This window comes from Cynocephalus volans, chromosome 10 (genome assembly GCF_027409185.1).
Source record: "Cynocephalus volans isolate mCynVol1 chromosome 10, mCynVol1.pri, whole genome shotgun sequence".
In the NCBI taxonomy this organism is placed as follows: Eukaryota; Metazoa; Chordata; class Mammalia; order Dermoptera; family Cynocephalidae; genus Cynocephalus; species Cynocephalus volans.
The window spans coordinates 81,204,176-81,219,440 of NC_084469.1; the positions used below are offsets into that span (position 1 = coordinate 81,204,176).

The window sequence follows — 15,265 nt, forward strand, 5'->3', positions numbered from 1 at the left end:
CAGTCTGCCCTGGATCCAGCCTCAAGTACCACTTTGTAGAAGCCCCTACTATGTGAGAGGTGCTCCCCTGGGCACCGACTCCAATATCATCTCCATGGCAACAACCTGGGCAAAGAGCAGATCCAGGCTCAGAAAGGTGAAGCCACAGACCCCAGGATGCATAGCTGTGTGGGGCAGTGTAGGAACTGAAACCCAACGGGGGCTTGTTTCCCGGGAGCCTCTCAGGCCTTCTTCTCCCTGCCTTCAGGCCTTGTGAGGGAGGGATGAGCTGGAAACTGTGTCTCTGCCTGCCTAGAGGCCCAGGCAGATGGGCCATCTGCAGAAAGGAGCTAGACAAAGCCCAGGTACCTCCTGAGCCAAGGCAGCAGCCTCTGGGGCCTTGCCCCCTGCCTGGGCACGCCTGGGGGAAGGGGCCCAGCTGTCTGTTCGCCCACCCCTTCCCTCCCCCAGGACTCACTCATGTAAGAGCACACTCTGGGGGCTTCACAGGGGCTTGGGGGCTGGCAGGCTGGGACCCTCGGGAATGTATCCATAGCAACCAGCTCTCAGAGGACTGGGTTCCCGTGGGGCCGAGGCTGCTGTCGGCTGGAGCGTGAAGCATGAGGTTTCCACCTCCCCCTCTGTTTATGGGTAATAACAACGTCGCCATAGCTCGAGGCCAGTGTGGGAAGACCCCAGCCCTGGATCGACTCAACACATCCCTTATGGTGTCTTTCTCTGCTGGGGACAGCCTGGGTGTCTCCCACCTCATTTAATAGCCAGATAAACAGACATCCAGATTAGAGGGCTTGTCCAGATCACACCAGCTTTCTGTCACCTAGACCAGTAGTGTCCAGGGAGATCAGGCGCAGGAGCCTGCCTGGCATTGAATCCCAGTTCCCCTACTAGAAAGCATGGGGCTTGGATCAAGCAATGTGGTGTCTTGAAACTCCTCTTTCTCTGTCTCTAAAGTGGAGCTCACAGAGTGACTGTGAATATTCAGTATAAACACTGCCTGCACCTAGTAGGTGCTCAATAAATGTTAGCACTGCTCATGATAGTGGAAATTGAGCAGCTCTGGCTGTCTTTCCCTGCTCTCCTTCCTGTCTTGAGGGCCTGGCCAGTTCTTCCCAGTCCCCTAATCTTGTCTCCCCCCTTTTCAAGTATGTTTTCTTTCTGCCCACCCTGGGCCCCTCTCTGAGGTTGCTTGGGGCTGTACTGGGGGAGGCGGCCCCTGGCCACAGGCCCTGGAACTCAGCTTTGGTACTCCTGGAGGGCCCCAGGGAAAGGGCTTATGACAGACGAGGTACTTTGAATGCCAAGTTCTATCTGTAATTCTGCCTCTTAGCAGGGGCTGAAGCTTGAGAGGAGGAGGGGGTCTCTGGAGGATAGAAAAGGGGGAGAAAGACCAGTAATAGATGTTGGGGTGAGGACTGGGGCCAGCCAAGTTTGGAGCGTGTTGGTGCTGGGGAGCTTCTGTGGGTGTGAGTGTGTGTGCCTGTGTGTGAGTGCACATATGTGCATGAGGTGTGTCCCAGGGTGGGTCAGAAGCTGCTGGTACACCTGTGGGTATATTTGGGGGTGATGGGTGTGTGTATCAGGGTTCTGGCAAAAGAGCTGCAGGTGTGTGTGTCTCTGGAGATGAATTTGGATGTGTCAACCCATGTGACCCTGTGGATCCATGAGGGTGACTTCATGTCTTTGGGCGTGGTGCACAATATGTATCTGTGTTCCAGGAAGGAGGTTGCTGTGTGTTGGGGTTGTGGTGTGTCTGTGAAGGCCTTGTGTGTTGATGGTGAGTTTGTGTGAGGGTGAGCATGTGAATGCACACGTGTATGCTTGCACATCTATGTGTGTGTCCTCATGTGTATGTGTACGTGTGGTCAGCAGTTCCTCTGGCCTCTCCCTTAGGGATCCCCTGGGTTCTGTTTCCTCCTCACCAGCAGTGCTTCACTGAGGGGGGCCATATTGGGGAGAGGCATTTGGGGTAGTGTCTCTTCCTGCCCAAGCCCCTGGTGATTTATTTTCCAAGCATAGTGAACCCATTTCATTTACCTGCCTCTAGGAGGAAGAACTAGATCACTTTGCTCATGTTTTCTTCCCTGCACTGGTCTGGACTAGCCATGGCTGGGGCCTCCAGAGACTTCCACCCAAGCAGACCCATGGAGTGGGGACATGGTCTTCCTCCCCTAGCCATGGCTTCGGCCTCACACCACCCCGTCTTCCTGCCCACCCACCTGCAGGGCTGGACAGCCTTCCAGCTGTCCTCTCCTGGGCTTCCTTGGGATGGAGCATCCTGGGGTGTCTTCCTTCTTGCATTCTTTCATTCCCTCATTCATTCATTCAAGCATCAAGGGCTCTTAAACTTGCCAGGCAGAGTGGGCACATGTGAGACAGAACTGATGATTTTGACAGTGGAGATACCCACGGTGGTTGCCCTCCATGAGCATAGACTTGGAATTGAACTGAAATGGAAACTTTGGGACTGCATCCCCTTGGAAGATGTCAGTCTCTGCAATCTCCTTATGGCCTGGATATCTCCTTAGGCCTTTTGAGAAGCTGGACTCCCCAGCCCTGTCCTACACCAACCCCTTCAGACTCACCCTGTTCTTCCTGGGGCCTTCCCATGCTGACTGCCTGCTTCTGGGCCCAGTGCTGCAGCCTGTCCTGAGGACAGACTGAACCCCCAGGTCTCCTTAAACATTGCGAGCAAGGCCTCCAGTCTTGTTAGAGTGGGTTTTGGAGCCTGAGCAGGGACCCTGCCTCTGCAGCCTGAAGCTCCGAGCACCAGCTTTTCCAGGTGTTTCTTCATATGTTCATTCATTTGTTCAACAAGCATTTTCTTAGCAACAATGCTAATCATAATTGAATACTTACTAAGTGCTCACCCTGGGCCAGGCTCTGTGTTAAGGTGGTGGGGGTCCAGGATATTTAAGTCATCTTTGGTTCTCTGTGTTCCTTCTGCCCTAATAGAGTGCTTTGCATATATTATTTTGTAACTTTGCTCATGTGCTCAAATGCTTTTATGCACTTAGTCTGTCCTGGCTGTGGGACCCCAAAAGTAGACCAAACACATTCCTGGCCTTCTGGGTGCTTAGGGTACAGTTGGGGAGCAGATAAGGCAATCAGCCAGAACACAACAGTATATTAATTTCTTAGGTGCTTTTAGTATAAGCCAGGAGTCCAGGGAGCCCTGAGCTCATTCTGGGGTGGGTAGAGAAGACTTCTTAGAAGAGCTGGCATTTGAACAAGGATGGAGAGGGTGTACCAGATAGAGGAACCAGCATAGGCAAAGGCCTGCAGGTACTTAGGGAACTTCAGGTGTGGGTGAGCTGAGGTGGGAGCTGAGACAGTTGAGCTCCCTGGTGGTTCATCCTGGCTGCATAGTTGAGGGTTGGACTTGGGTCTTTGCTCAGGAAATTTGAAGTCCTGCTCCTTTTTTCCAGAGGTAGAGAGGTCCCATCATCCCAGGAGCCAAAGCAGTCTTCAAAAAACAAATATTTTGAGTTCAATATCACCCCTTACTCTCCAAAAAGCTCCTAGCCACAAGCCTTTCCGCCAGAGAGGCAACACGACTTCCATCCCCAGGATGCTCATTTTACGTTTCCCCCCACTTAGTCGTGAGAGTAAGGTCTACTCTTTGAAGTGAATCTTCAAGAAGCTTTAAAGATTCTGATGATCTCTATTTTTCTGCCCCCATCCCTCAAATGCCCCTGTGTATAGAAACCAGCTGTAGGATAACCTGGGGCCATGTGTGTCTAGAGCAGATGAGGAATTTCTCAGTCAAACTTGAGCACCAGAGTTGGCAGGAGCAGTGTCTTCTACTCAGCTCTATGGTTCTTAGGGTGGGTAAATGGATGAGAAGGTTGTTGGATAGGTAGAAAGATGGATGGATGGGTGGATGGGTGGGTGGATTTGTGTGTAGATGGATGAATGGGTAGACAGAGGATAAGTAGGTGGATGGATGGATAGACTGATGGATGAATAGATAGAGGATGGATGAATGGGTGGGTGGATAGATGGATTTGCCTTTCCAAGCAGGTAGCCTCCCTTAGCTCCTGCAAAAGGTCACCTTGGGATGAGGGAGTTTCCCCAGATCTAGCAGAGGAGGAGTTCCCTTGGAATGTAGCCTGGTGCCCATTCCTCAGGCTGGTAGAGCTGGTTCAGGGGGAGGTGGGAAGAGAATGGCCCGGGGGAGACGTGGGAGGGGACCAGAGCCATTCTGGGAAGTCTTGAGTCAGGCCCTCCAGCAACTTCTGCTTTCTGCTTTTTTCTACCTCCTGGCTCTCTAATTCTTTTCTTTTTGGTTTCCAAACAGAAAAAGACATACCAGTGCATCAAGTGCCAGATGACCTTCGAGAACGAGAGAGAGATCCAAATCCATGTTGCCAACCACATGATTGGTAAGAAAACATGTTCTCGCAGCCGTGCTGGGGCCACTCTTTGGGATTTGAAATTTGCAGTTCCAATAATCATTTCACTGGTTTTTAGGGGAAAGGACAGAGTTACTACTGCTGTTTCTGAGCCATTTCAAACGGGAGTAAAAATGTCGAGCACTTTCTCCACCTGAGCCTTCTTGTTGCAGCTCCACTCACGTTACAATCAAACTTTTGACAATCTCTTCCATTTCCCAGCATAAATTTCCCTCCATTTCTGAAACAAAGTGCTTTCCAGTTGTCAAGCACTCAGAGGCAATTATGCTTCAATTTTGTGTGTCATGACATTGAATAGATTTAACTGCTCACACTCCCACTTGACGTGGTGAATTCCTCAGGCACGTTGTCAAAACAGAATGCTTACAGAGTTATTGCAGTACTCCTCCTGTTCTTCTTCAAGTGGTTTTGGACTTTGGAAAATTCAGCCTTTCTAGAAGGGGAGGTTTCAAAGTCCGATAGAGTTCACATACTTGGCCCTAGGGAGCCAGGGAAGCTGTGAAGTCTTACTCACCTTGGGTGATGGGTGTGGTCTCCCTGGCAGCGGGGGATGCTCTCGTTGTAAGAGGCACAGCTGGATATTCTGATGTTCTGATAGGCATGGAGGTTCTAAGGGCAGGGGCTGGCCTAGGGGTGGACTGGGGCCTCCGAGAGCTTCTGGAATCCTGGTCCCCTGGGCCTTTGTTGGATGTATGATCAGCTTCCCCAACACTCCTGTAGTCTGAGCAGTGAAGTTCAGTCATCGGTGGTACACCCTGACCTCGTACACCATCTCCATATTTCTTCTGCTAACATCTTTTCGTTACGATCTTAACAACAGCCATGCCGTCAGAGTACTGTTTTACAAAGCCTTTTATTGCATATGTTCAGAAAACCTCATGTACATGTCCAGCTCGACGAATTCTCACCAACTGAACACAGTGTGTGACCAACACTCATGCCAAGAAACAGACTATTCCCAGCAACCCAGAAGCTCCTCCCTTGGCCTCCTTCAGACCTCCCCCACCAACCAAAGTCCTCACCATCCTGGCGGCTAATAGTATAGGTTGGTTTTGCCTGATTTGTGCTTTATGTAAATAGAATCACACAGTTTCTACTCATACGCCTCCTTTGCTTTTCATGTTATTGCCTCTACTCGGGGATCATTCCTTCTCATTGGTGTATCATATTCCACCATGGGAACGTGCCACCATTTATCTGTTCTGCTCTGGATGGGCTCACTTTGGAGTTTTTTCAGATAGTGATGTTATGAACATTCTTGTACAGGTCTTTTGGTGAATATATGTGTGTGATTTTAATAGGAATATATGGATATTAAATTATGTTATAGATATTATATATGTCTCATATACGAGGGTACTTCAAAAAGTTTGTGGAAAAATAGAATTAAGAGATAATATGAATCTTCCCATGAACTTTTTGAAGTACCCTCGTGTGTGTGTGTGTGTATTGAGAATATAAGAGAGGGAGTGGAATTGCTGGGTTGTAGGATATATGGTGTTCACTTTTAGTTGATAATACTGACAAATAAATTTCCAAAGTGGTTGTGTGTTCCCACCAGCAGTGCATGAGAGTTTTGGTTGCTCTGTGTCTATTGCAAGGCCCCTCTTTAGAGAAGATGCACTCAGGGACAGTACAGGTCCCCTGGTCCCCACCTAGCTGCAGTGTTGCCATGCAGTGGGTTTGGGTGCCTGTGTTCCAACTCTCCCCTTGTCTGGACCCCATAGTGATGTAGAGCCAGTTCCCTGAAGGCACTGACCCCCAATCTTGTGTGTGGTGGGCCTAACCCAGCAGTGAGGGGAGGGGAGGGGCCCAGGAAGGGCAGAGAGGGCCTTGGGAGTTTGGTCTGATGGGGAGATTGGTGGCTTTTTAATTTCTTCTGTTTGAAAGCCTCCTGCTGAAGTATAAGAAGGAAAGCTACCCTGTCAGTCACCGGCTGCTGAGAGCCCTTTCATGGGAGTGTCATAGAGGTGAAGATGAAGATATCTAAAAATGTTTGCTTTTGTAGCAGGTGCTAATGTGCGCTCCTGTTTGTAAGCACGAAGAGCGAGAGCCTGGCTAATTGGACCACAGTGATTTCAAAGGTGTTTCTTCCCCTACTCCCTTCTCTTTCCCACCCTTCCTTTTGTGCACAGCCTAGAAGCTGTGTGTCCTCAGGTAGAAGGCGAGGGAGGTGCTCTTAACTAGTTATGGGAAATGTGAAAGGAGGGTTTAATGGACATTTGGGCCTCTGTGTGAGTAGAGGGCCAGGCTTCTGCAGGAAGGAGTCCTGTCTGGTGGCTGGACACATGCCTCACCCATGCCTGCCCTGCACTGCTGTAAGCTGGTCTGGTTCCCAAGACACGTGGGGAGCCGGCAGCAAGGAGTGATTGGTCTCAGAGCCAGAGATCTCAGTTCCCCATGCAGGCCCTTGGCACGTGGCATTGACGCCCCTGTGAGCTAGACCTCTGCCCTCCCCTACCTCCCTGCCTTCCTCCGGCCTCATCAACCTGATCTATCAAAGAACATTGCTATGGGTCAAATGTGTCCCCCAAAAGTTCATGTATTGGAAACATGATCTCCATTGTAACAGTGTTTATAGGGTAGGAAATCCTATTACGGTAATTGAAAGGTGGGACTTTTAGGAGATGATTAGATTGTGAGGACTGTAACCTTGTGAATGGATTCATGCATTGATGGTTTAATGGGTGGTCATGGGTGTGGTTCTGATGGCTTTATAAGGAGAGTGAGTGAGTAGGTTAGCTCTTTCTTGCTCAACCCATTCTTGCGATGTGGTACCCTGCATTGCTGTAGAAGGAGGCCCTCACCAGATGTGTGCCCTGGACTTTGGACTTCCCAGCCTCCAAAACTGTAGGAAACAAATTTCATTCCTTTATAAATTATCCAGTGTCAGCACTGACTGAGCTCCTACTGTATGTCGAGAGCTGTAGTGATCTCTGTGGGGGACAGAGGGTGAAGCGGACACATTCCCTGCCCTCAGATACCTTAGATTCCATAGAAGACACCTGTTGCAGAGCACACACCGTGCAGCAAGAGAGGTTGTATTGGGTAAGGATGCTAGCAGCTGCCATTTACTCAGCCCTACTGCATGCCAGGTACTTTACGTCGGTGCTGGTTCCCCATCTTACAGATGAGGAAAGTTCCTGCAGCCAGCGAATAGTGGAGGCGGGGTCTGCACACCAGCTGGGCTCTCTTCATTGTATTTAGAACCCCTGCCAGAGCCTGTGGTGGGGGAGACCTCAGGGGGCTCCCTGTCCATGGGGGAGGCTGATGGGCATCAGGTAAGTATAGTGCAGTGATGTTGATGCTCCCAGAACAGGGGCCATTGGATCTGAGAAATGCCTGGTGTTGAGGGATGAAGAGGAGTCTTCTCTGGGTCAGGGCCATCCATGGCAGAGGGAGCCTCCTCAGCAAGGAAAGGCAGTTACCAGAAATACGGCCCTCGGAGGGGAGGCTCAGCGCAAGGATGAGGGCCTTGAATGCCAGGTGAAGGGATCCAGGGTTCAACTTTGGGGGCTCTTTGGCTGACGTTCTATTTGGCTTCTCTTGAAAACCCAGAAGAGGTGGCAGCCAGAGCTCCGCACTCCCACACAGCACAATTGATGGGGGCTCAGCAGCATCTGCTCCCTGCTGGCAACGCATGTATTCCCAGGCTCAATTGTGTCCCCATCCTGGTCCCTGTGGGCACCTGAGGGTACAACCTTGGGCTTAAACACTAGGGAGCCATTGAAGGTTTCGGAGCAGGGTGTGGCATGGATCGAGCTGAGTGCATCAGGAAGGTTAATCTGGCTGCAGTGTTTAGGGGGAGCAAGATGGGAAGAGAATGGAGACCCACTTGGTCTGCTGCATGGCTGAGGGGATGGGACCTGGGGAGAAGAGAAAAGAGAGTAGATATAACTTACATGTGGCTTGTGCTGTGTGCCTAAGCGGCCCTGGTGGCTTGGGGAGTGTTGCTGGGAGAATGGTGTCAGGTATGAGTGAAGAGAGGTGAGGACAATAGGCCTGGCATGGAGCTGGCTCTGCAGTCCCAGTAAATCTGTTGGCACCCAGTGTCTCTGTGGATAGCTTCTCCTGCTAAATGGCCCAAGCCCAGAGTGACTGCCCTGGTGCTGGCAGGGGTAAAAGCTCTGTTTAGTGGCACCAAGGGGACTCAGAGGATAGAAATGGCTCTGTTCAGTCTTCTCATAAACTTGGGGCACTTAGGGGTCTCAGGCAGGCCTCCCCAGGGACCCAGACTGCTGGAGACCACCCCTGGGGGACAGTAAACGGGCCTTTTTATAGCGGGGGGCCTCTGTGTGTCTTTGCAGCCTGGAGACCCTGGAAGTTACGATGAGTCAGGGACATGTCTCCTTGGAAATATTTTCCCAGCACCCCTCTCCCGGCGGCTGCTGGAGAGGGAGTGATTTGGATCTGACAGAAAGGCAAGGGTCTTTGGAAACCTTTTCAATAGCGGGGTCTCCTTTGAAATCTCCCTTCCCCACAGAGAATGAGGCCCCTTCTCTGGACCTCCCCCAGCTTTTGAAATGGCTTTAGACACCCCCCAACCCCCGCCCCCAGCAGGCACATCAAGAACTTGGAGCAGTCCACAGCTCTGTTCTGTGGCCTCCTGCTGGAACGACCTGGCTCTGCTCATCCACCCCTCCCCCTTTCCTACTGCAGCCCCCACTGCACCTCCCCCCGGATTCTGGGAGGATGGCCCCCCTCTTACCCCTCAGGAAGTGGCTCTGCAGGAGATCCTTTCCTGGGGTTCCCTGGAGCTTACTGAAGGAAGCTGAAGGATACTTGTGTGGGGCCTGGCCCAGCAGAGCCTACCCCCCTTGGCTGGAGAGAGGAGGATTATTGGGTCTCCCCATGTATGTTGAACACGTGTGTATAGGCATGCACCCAGCCTGCTAGGGCACGTGGGCCCTGCCCTGGCAGGCAGGGCCTGAATCTGGAGACCAGAAGGCAGCTGATTTGGTGGGGGAGCCTGCCCTCTCCTTGACTGCCTGTGGAAGTCTTTCCTTTTGGTTAGGGATGGTTGGATAAGGGGGTCTGAGAACTTGTCCTTGAGATAACAAACTTGCTATGACCCAGGTTGGCCCCAAGGGAGTGAGTCAGTCTCTGGGCCCCTGGATGTCCTTATTCAGGGCCTCATGGGCCCCTGGGGTGAGCCCCGAGAAGGGTCAGAGCTGGGAAGGGACAGTCCTTAGGGAGTCTTGTCAGGAACGTTTGCCCTCAGTGTCCTTGGAAAGTGGTGAGGACTCTCTGGCGGACAGCCAGGCCAGAGCCAGCCCTGTCCCTGTGGGCCATTAGTCATTCTGGAGACCTTCTTTTCTTGGTCACGCCAGCCCTATTCCCTAGGTGCCTCTCAAGGGCTGGGCTTTGCTGTCAGGGGTGAAGGAATGGGGGAGGAAGGGGGTATGTGGAAGATCAGCCTCTTCTGCCTCCTGCTCAGGCCTTTAAAATGCCCCCAGTGCTGGCCTCTGCTCTTGTCTTCCTTCCCCAGCCTCTCCCTTCACTGTGTCAGGAGGAGCCCTGGTCCTCCTACAGGCCTACCTGGGGAGGCCTACCTGGAGGGAGTGGGGTGTGTGTGTGTGAGACAGAGAGACAGACAGAGATACAGAAACAGACAGGGAGACAGAGACACAGAGACACAGAGACAGAGACAGAGAGAGACTATGCAGAGAGATGGAGACAGAGAGGTAGAGAGACAAAGACAGAGAGAGAGACAGATGCAGACAGAGAGAGGGAGGCAGAGAGAGACAGAGGCAGAGATAGAGAGAGGGAGACAGAGAGGGACAGACAGACAGACAAGAGGGAGACAGAGATACACACAGAGAGAGGGTTTTTCCACCTTCTAAGTCTTCAAGAAGCACATACCTAGAGACATTTTCAAGCCACCTTGCAGAACCAGGCCCACCCTTTCTGTTGCTGTTTGGACACTGGGGACCCTGCTGAAGGCCTGGCTCACGGCATTTTAGAGGGGAAGGAATCGCTGGTCCAAGGGGGAAGGTCTGGAGTGGAAATTAGTGTCTCACCCTCACACCAGGGAGATACAAAAACCCTCAAATATAACCGACAAGAAAAACACATGAGAAGGAAAAGAAAAAGGGGTTCCTGTCTCTCTTCTGCCAGAAACACATGTTGCTGAACAGGGCTCTGTCAGACTCTTTAATGGTGCTTTTGATTCAGGTAACACCAGACCCCAAACATCTGTCTAACCTTAATATGTGATAAAAATGTCTCCCTCTTCCCCGGAGATCATGTTTCAGGTTCTGGAACTGTTCTGTCAGAAAAACAAGCCTGTACAGACAGCCTATAATCCAGTTCTTTTTTATTCTTTTTTTTCTTCCAAACTCCCAAACTAGGGCATAATCACTTCCGCCTCACCAGTCCCCGCAGGTGAGAGAACTAGCCAAAGGACTCACTCTCCCTGGCTTTGAATCCCATTGATTCACTTGAGGAAGACGTTGGTCAAGCACTTTGGTCTATGGAGAATTCATCAGTTCTGAATTTTAAAATAGTGGCATTTTTCTTGTTTCCATAAATTTCTTTTGTATGTGTGTGTATTTTTTTTAAGAGGGAGAAGACCTCTGAAGTCAGGGTTTCCTCTAATAATAACATCCTACCTCCATGTTCAGTAAACATGATTAAAATCTTCAGTGGGCTCCGTGAGGCACTGCTGGCCCAGCAGCTGGGGAGATGGTCACCTACAAGTTCAATATAATGTCACAAGTCTAAGATGTGGGAGCTCAGATGACAGGCATGTGACTCAATCTGCACATGTCAGGAAAGCTTCCTGGACGAGGTGACATGTAATCAGGGTCTTAGAGGATGAAGATGGGAAGTAAGGTGGGAGGGGAATTCCAGGCAGAGAAAATTATACAAGCCAGGTCATAGAGAAGGGAGGCGCCAGAAGAATGTAGGGAAGCTATAACAATTCACTCTTGCTACAGAGTTCAAAATAAATTGTGAGGCAGGAGGTGGGTGCATCACAGCCAAGATGGTGAGGTAGAGTAGGTGAGAGAAGCGAGGACGTTTAGGGTTGTGGGTTAGAGAAACATTTAAGAGGCAAAGCCAGCAGGATTTGGCAATTGAGTGGATGGGGAGGGGGAGGAGTTAGGAAGGACTCGGAGATCTCAAGTGGCCAGGATTTGGGTGACAGGTAGCAGATGATATCATGCCAGAAGAGCCACTGGGACTGGCAGAGAAAATGATGATGCTAATGATGACCAGTAACGTCTAATGAGGCTCACTAAGTCCCAGCCCCTTCTTTCAATGCCTTCATGTGTTATCACCGTAACCCTTACCACACCCCACAAGGGAGGTTCTGTTGTTACCCCCTTTTATACGTGGGGAATTGAGGTGTTGTGTCCAATGTCAGTGAGTTCCAGGCTGGGGATTTGACCTCAGGCAATGTGACTCAGAGCGGCACCCTTAACCCCCGTACCTGAAGGCTCATCACATCCGATGAGCTTGAGTTTGTTTATGACTTGGCCTCGCAGGAGATGACCACTGGTGTCTGACCAGCAGATGGATACGTGGGCAGGAAGCTCAGGAGAGGGGCCTGGGCTGGAGAAGTGGATCTGGGGGCATCAGCCTAGATGTTGAGGGCATCTGGGAGGGGCCAGGAGCATGGTGTCATCAGTGCAAAGTGACAGCAAAGTGTTTCTAGGAATAGCAGTTGGGCCACGGTGTGAAAAGCCACAGAGAGGCCCCTGGGGAGGGTCTGCTAGATGCAGCAACAGGTGGTCATAATGTCCTGGGCATGAGCAGGGTCAGTGGCATCAGATGGAAGGACAGGTGGAGGGGAGTTGGGGAGACCAGCAGTGTACACGCCACTTCCCAAGACCCAGGAAGCAGGAGCCAGAGGGGTCCAAAGGGCACAGGACATTTTTGCATTTTTAAGATGGAGAGTATGTTTCTAGGCTAAGGAGAGAGAGCCAGCTGGAGGGGAAGAGGGAGGCTGGAAGTGAGGGGTTACCAGTGCGGCGGGGACGGGGGCCCTGGCACCATCTTGCTGGGACCAGCTCAAAAGCACACCCTTCTTTTTTTTTTTCTCTCAGCTTACCATGGGCTTGGCGGCCTGTATTGTTGAACTGGTGTTGGGGACCGTCCTCTGTGGTCATTCAGCTGCTTGGCAGCAGCTGATACATGAGCAGTTCCCCTTGTATCTGCTTCTGGCTGAGCCTTACTGGGGGGATGGCAGACAACAAGGGTCCTGTGGCCAGTGCTGGCCCCAGAGCTTGGACTCCTCTGCCCCAAGCACCGAGGAGGCATTGGAGCCTCACTCTGGGCTTCGGATGCTGGCCAGGTCTCCCTTCCTTGTGGGTGCCTGGGGCCCAGTGGGGAGAAACTGGCAGGCTTCTTCTTCTGTCTGCAGACACCTCCCCTGAAGGAGTCAGGGTGTCCCTCACTGGCTGATCAGGCTCACCGGTGTCGTGCCTACTGCGGCTCTCAGCTCATCTGCCTGGGAAACCGAACTGGGGAGAAGTGGGGTGACTCTCCACAGACACACGAAAGGTCATGAGCCTGAGTTGGAGTGAGAATTCATGGCCACTGATGGGAGCGTGTTCTAAACAGAGACTCCTTTAGGAAGTTCCTGGTTTGAGTTTATCCTATCCATCTTTATTAAGTACTAACAGTTTGCTAAATATGTTGTAGGTGTGAATAATAATGAGAGAGTGTGAACAGGGGTGAACACACACACACACACACACACACACACACACACACACACACACACACACACACACACACACACACACAGAGTAGAACTTTACAGGGAAACACAGTGGTTAAGAGCATAGGCTGTGCAGTCAGAGGGCTCCCAGTTCCTGGCTCTGTCACTTCATGGCTAAGTTACTTCACCTTTGTATGTATAAATTATCCCCATCCTAATAGTACGTAGTCATAGTAGTTGAGGCATGACTCTTTTGGCAACAACTCAGAAGCCCAACTCACACTGGTTACAGCGAAGAGACTTTACTGTTGGTTCATGTGTTGGAAAAGTCTGGGGATCCATTGGCTAACAGGCTTCAGACATGGCTGGATCCAGAGTCTCCAACAAAGTCATCACCCATCTAACTCTCTCATCTCTCAGCTCTGCTTTTCTCTTTGTTGCCTTTTGTTTCCAAGTGGGTTCCCCTGGTGCAAGATGACAGCTATCAGTCCCAGCAGAGAGGGGCTTCCTCATGAGCAGCGAAGGTCTAGGAACAAGGCTCACTCACCTCAGGGAGGGTCCTGAAGCTGTGCATGGACCAGTTGTTGTAGCCAAGGAGGTGGTGCAGGTCGTTTGGTCAGTCTGGCATCACCTGCCCTCACTGGGAGCCAGCACCCCTTCCCCCCAACCCCCACAAATGGGAGTGGGGAGGAACTCTTGACAAGAAAGAGGGCACCTATTTCCATAAGAAGGGGACACCACAAAGAGTGGAGGCTCACCATACCTACATGATGGGGCTCTTTGGAGGTTTAAATGAGTTAAAATATATGAAAAGGGCCCAGCGCACTGCCTGGCACATAAAAGTTCTCAATAAATGGTAGATACTAGTATTGTATTAATGTTGTTGGTCTCTGTGGCAGGAACTAATTAAAAGTAATGATAAAGATCATGATGATGAAAATAGAGTCCTTGTTGAGGGAGGACAAACTGAGTCCCTCTGGCCGTGCAAAGCCTACATCCTAGATGCCAGCTCTTGACAGCTCATAAGATGCCACTGAGGGCTTCCTGGAGGAGGGAGACTAGCCCTCTGCTTTGTCAAGGCTCCAAAGGACTGGCCCTGCAGGGTAGATCCAGAAGGAGTAGTTCCAATCAAATTGATTTTTCATTTACTCAGGTTTTTTTTGTTTGTTTGTTTGTTTCTCGAACACCCAGTATGTGCCAGGCAATAAGTGTGAATGTTGCACCAAGCACAACAGTTCCTGCAATCCTGGAGCTTAGAGTCTAGTAGGGAGCAGAAGGGTGTTCAAAAGGAAAACAAATGAGAAATCCTTATGATATCAAATAGTGATAGGTATCAGGAAGGAAATAAGGAAGGGTCACAGGGGTGTGGGGGAGCAAGGTAAAACAGATGGCCAGCAGTGGCCTCTCCAGGAGGTGACTTTCAGGCTGAAAGCAGAGTCTCATCCGAGGACATTTTTGGTTTTGGTCAGGTACATGGTTGTCCACTGACCTGGATACTTGAACCTGGCATTCTGTATGTCCTTTCCCTATAGGAAGGGGAAATCCTAAAGGGAAAGGCCAAACCATGGTGACAAAAACCCAGGATCTGGCCCCAGGTTAGTCGAGTGATGCTCCTGGTGCCTGGAGGGTCATCTTGGTCAGGCTGTCAGGCCCTTGCCTCTCAGGAACAGCATCTTGAGACTCAAGCATCCATCCTTAAGACTGTTCTCTAGATTCTAGATTCTGCTCAGACCACCCCACACAGGGTTGTTTTACCACCAGAGCTCCGTAAACACAACAGCCTGGAAACTTTCTGCCTCCCTGGCTTTTGTCTGCCTTCTACCTCTTGTGATCTGGGCCATCTTTGTGATCCTCTGGCATCCCTTTGTCAGCTCTCTGGCCTCTCTCCTGAAGTCTTTCTTTTACTTCTCCCTGTGTCCACTCTGTCTCTTTCAGTCTACTTCCCCTGGAGGCTCTGGACTCCTCCTGTCCTGTCTTTCCCCTCCTAAGTTTCCAGCTTTAGCAATTAAAAATACAGGATGGCTAGTTAAATTTGAATTTCAAATAAACAACCAATAATTTTTTAGTATAAGTATGCCTCCAGTATTGCACAGGATGTACTTTACTAAAACATTATTGGTTTTTATCTGAAATTTAAATGTAATTGACGATCTTATATTTTACCTGGCAACCCTTTGCCCTCCCCACT

At 50.8% G+C, this 15,265-nt stretch overlaps 1 protein-coding gene across 6 annotated transcripts in view; it reads left to right on the forward strand.

Moving 5' to 3' along the window:
* The window catches only part of ZNF423 (zinc finger protein 423), a 325,449-nt gene that overhangs the window by 196,312 nt on the left and 113,872 nt on the right, over nucleotides 1-15,265 (forward strand). For all 6 annotated transcript variants that reach the window (XM_063110329.1, XM_063110335.1, XM_063110333.1 and 3 more), the window contains one exon: nucleotides 4,298-4,382. In XM_063110329.1, coding sequence (XP_062966399.1) covers nucleotides 4,298-4,382 — 85 coding nt within the window. The remainder of the gene's footprint in view (nucleotides 1-4,297; nucleotides 4,383-15,265) is intronic.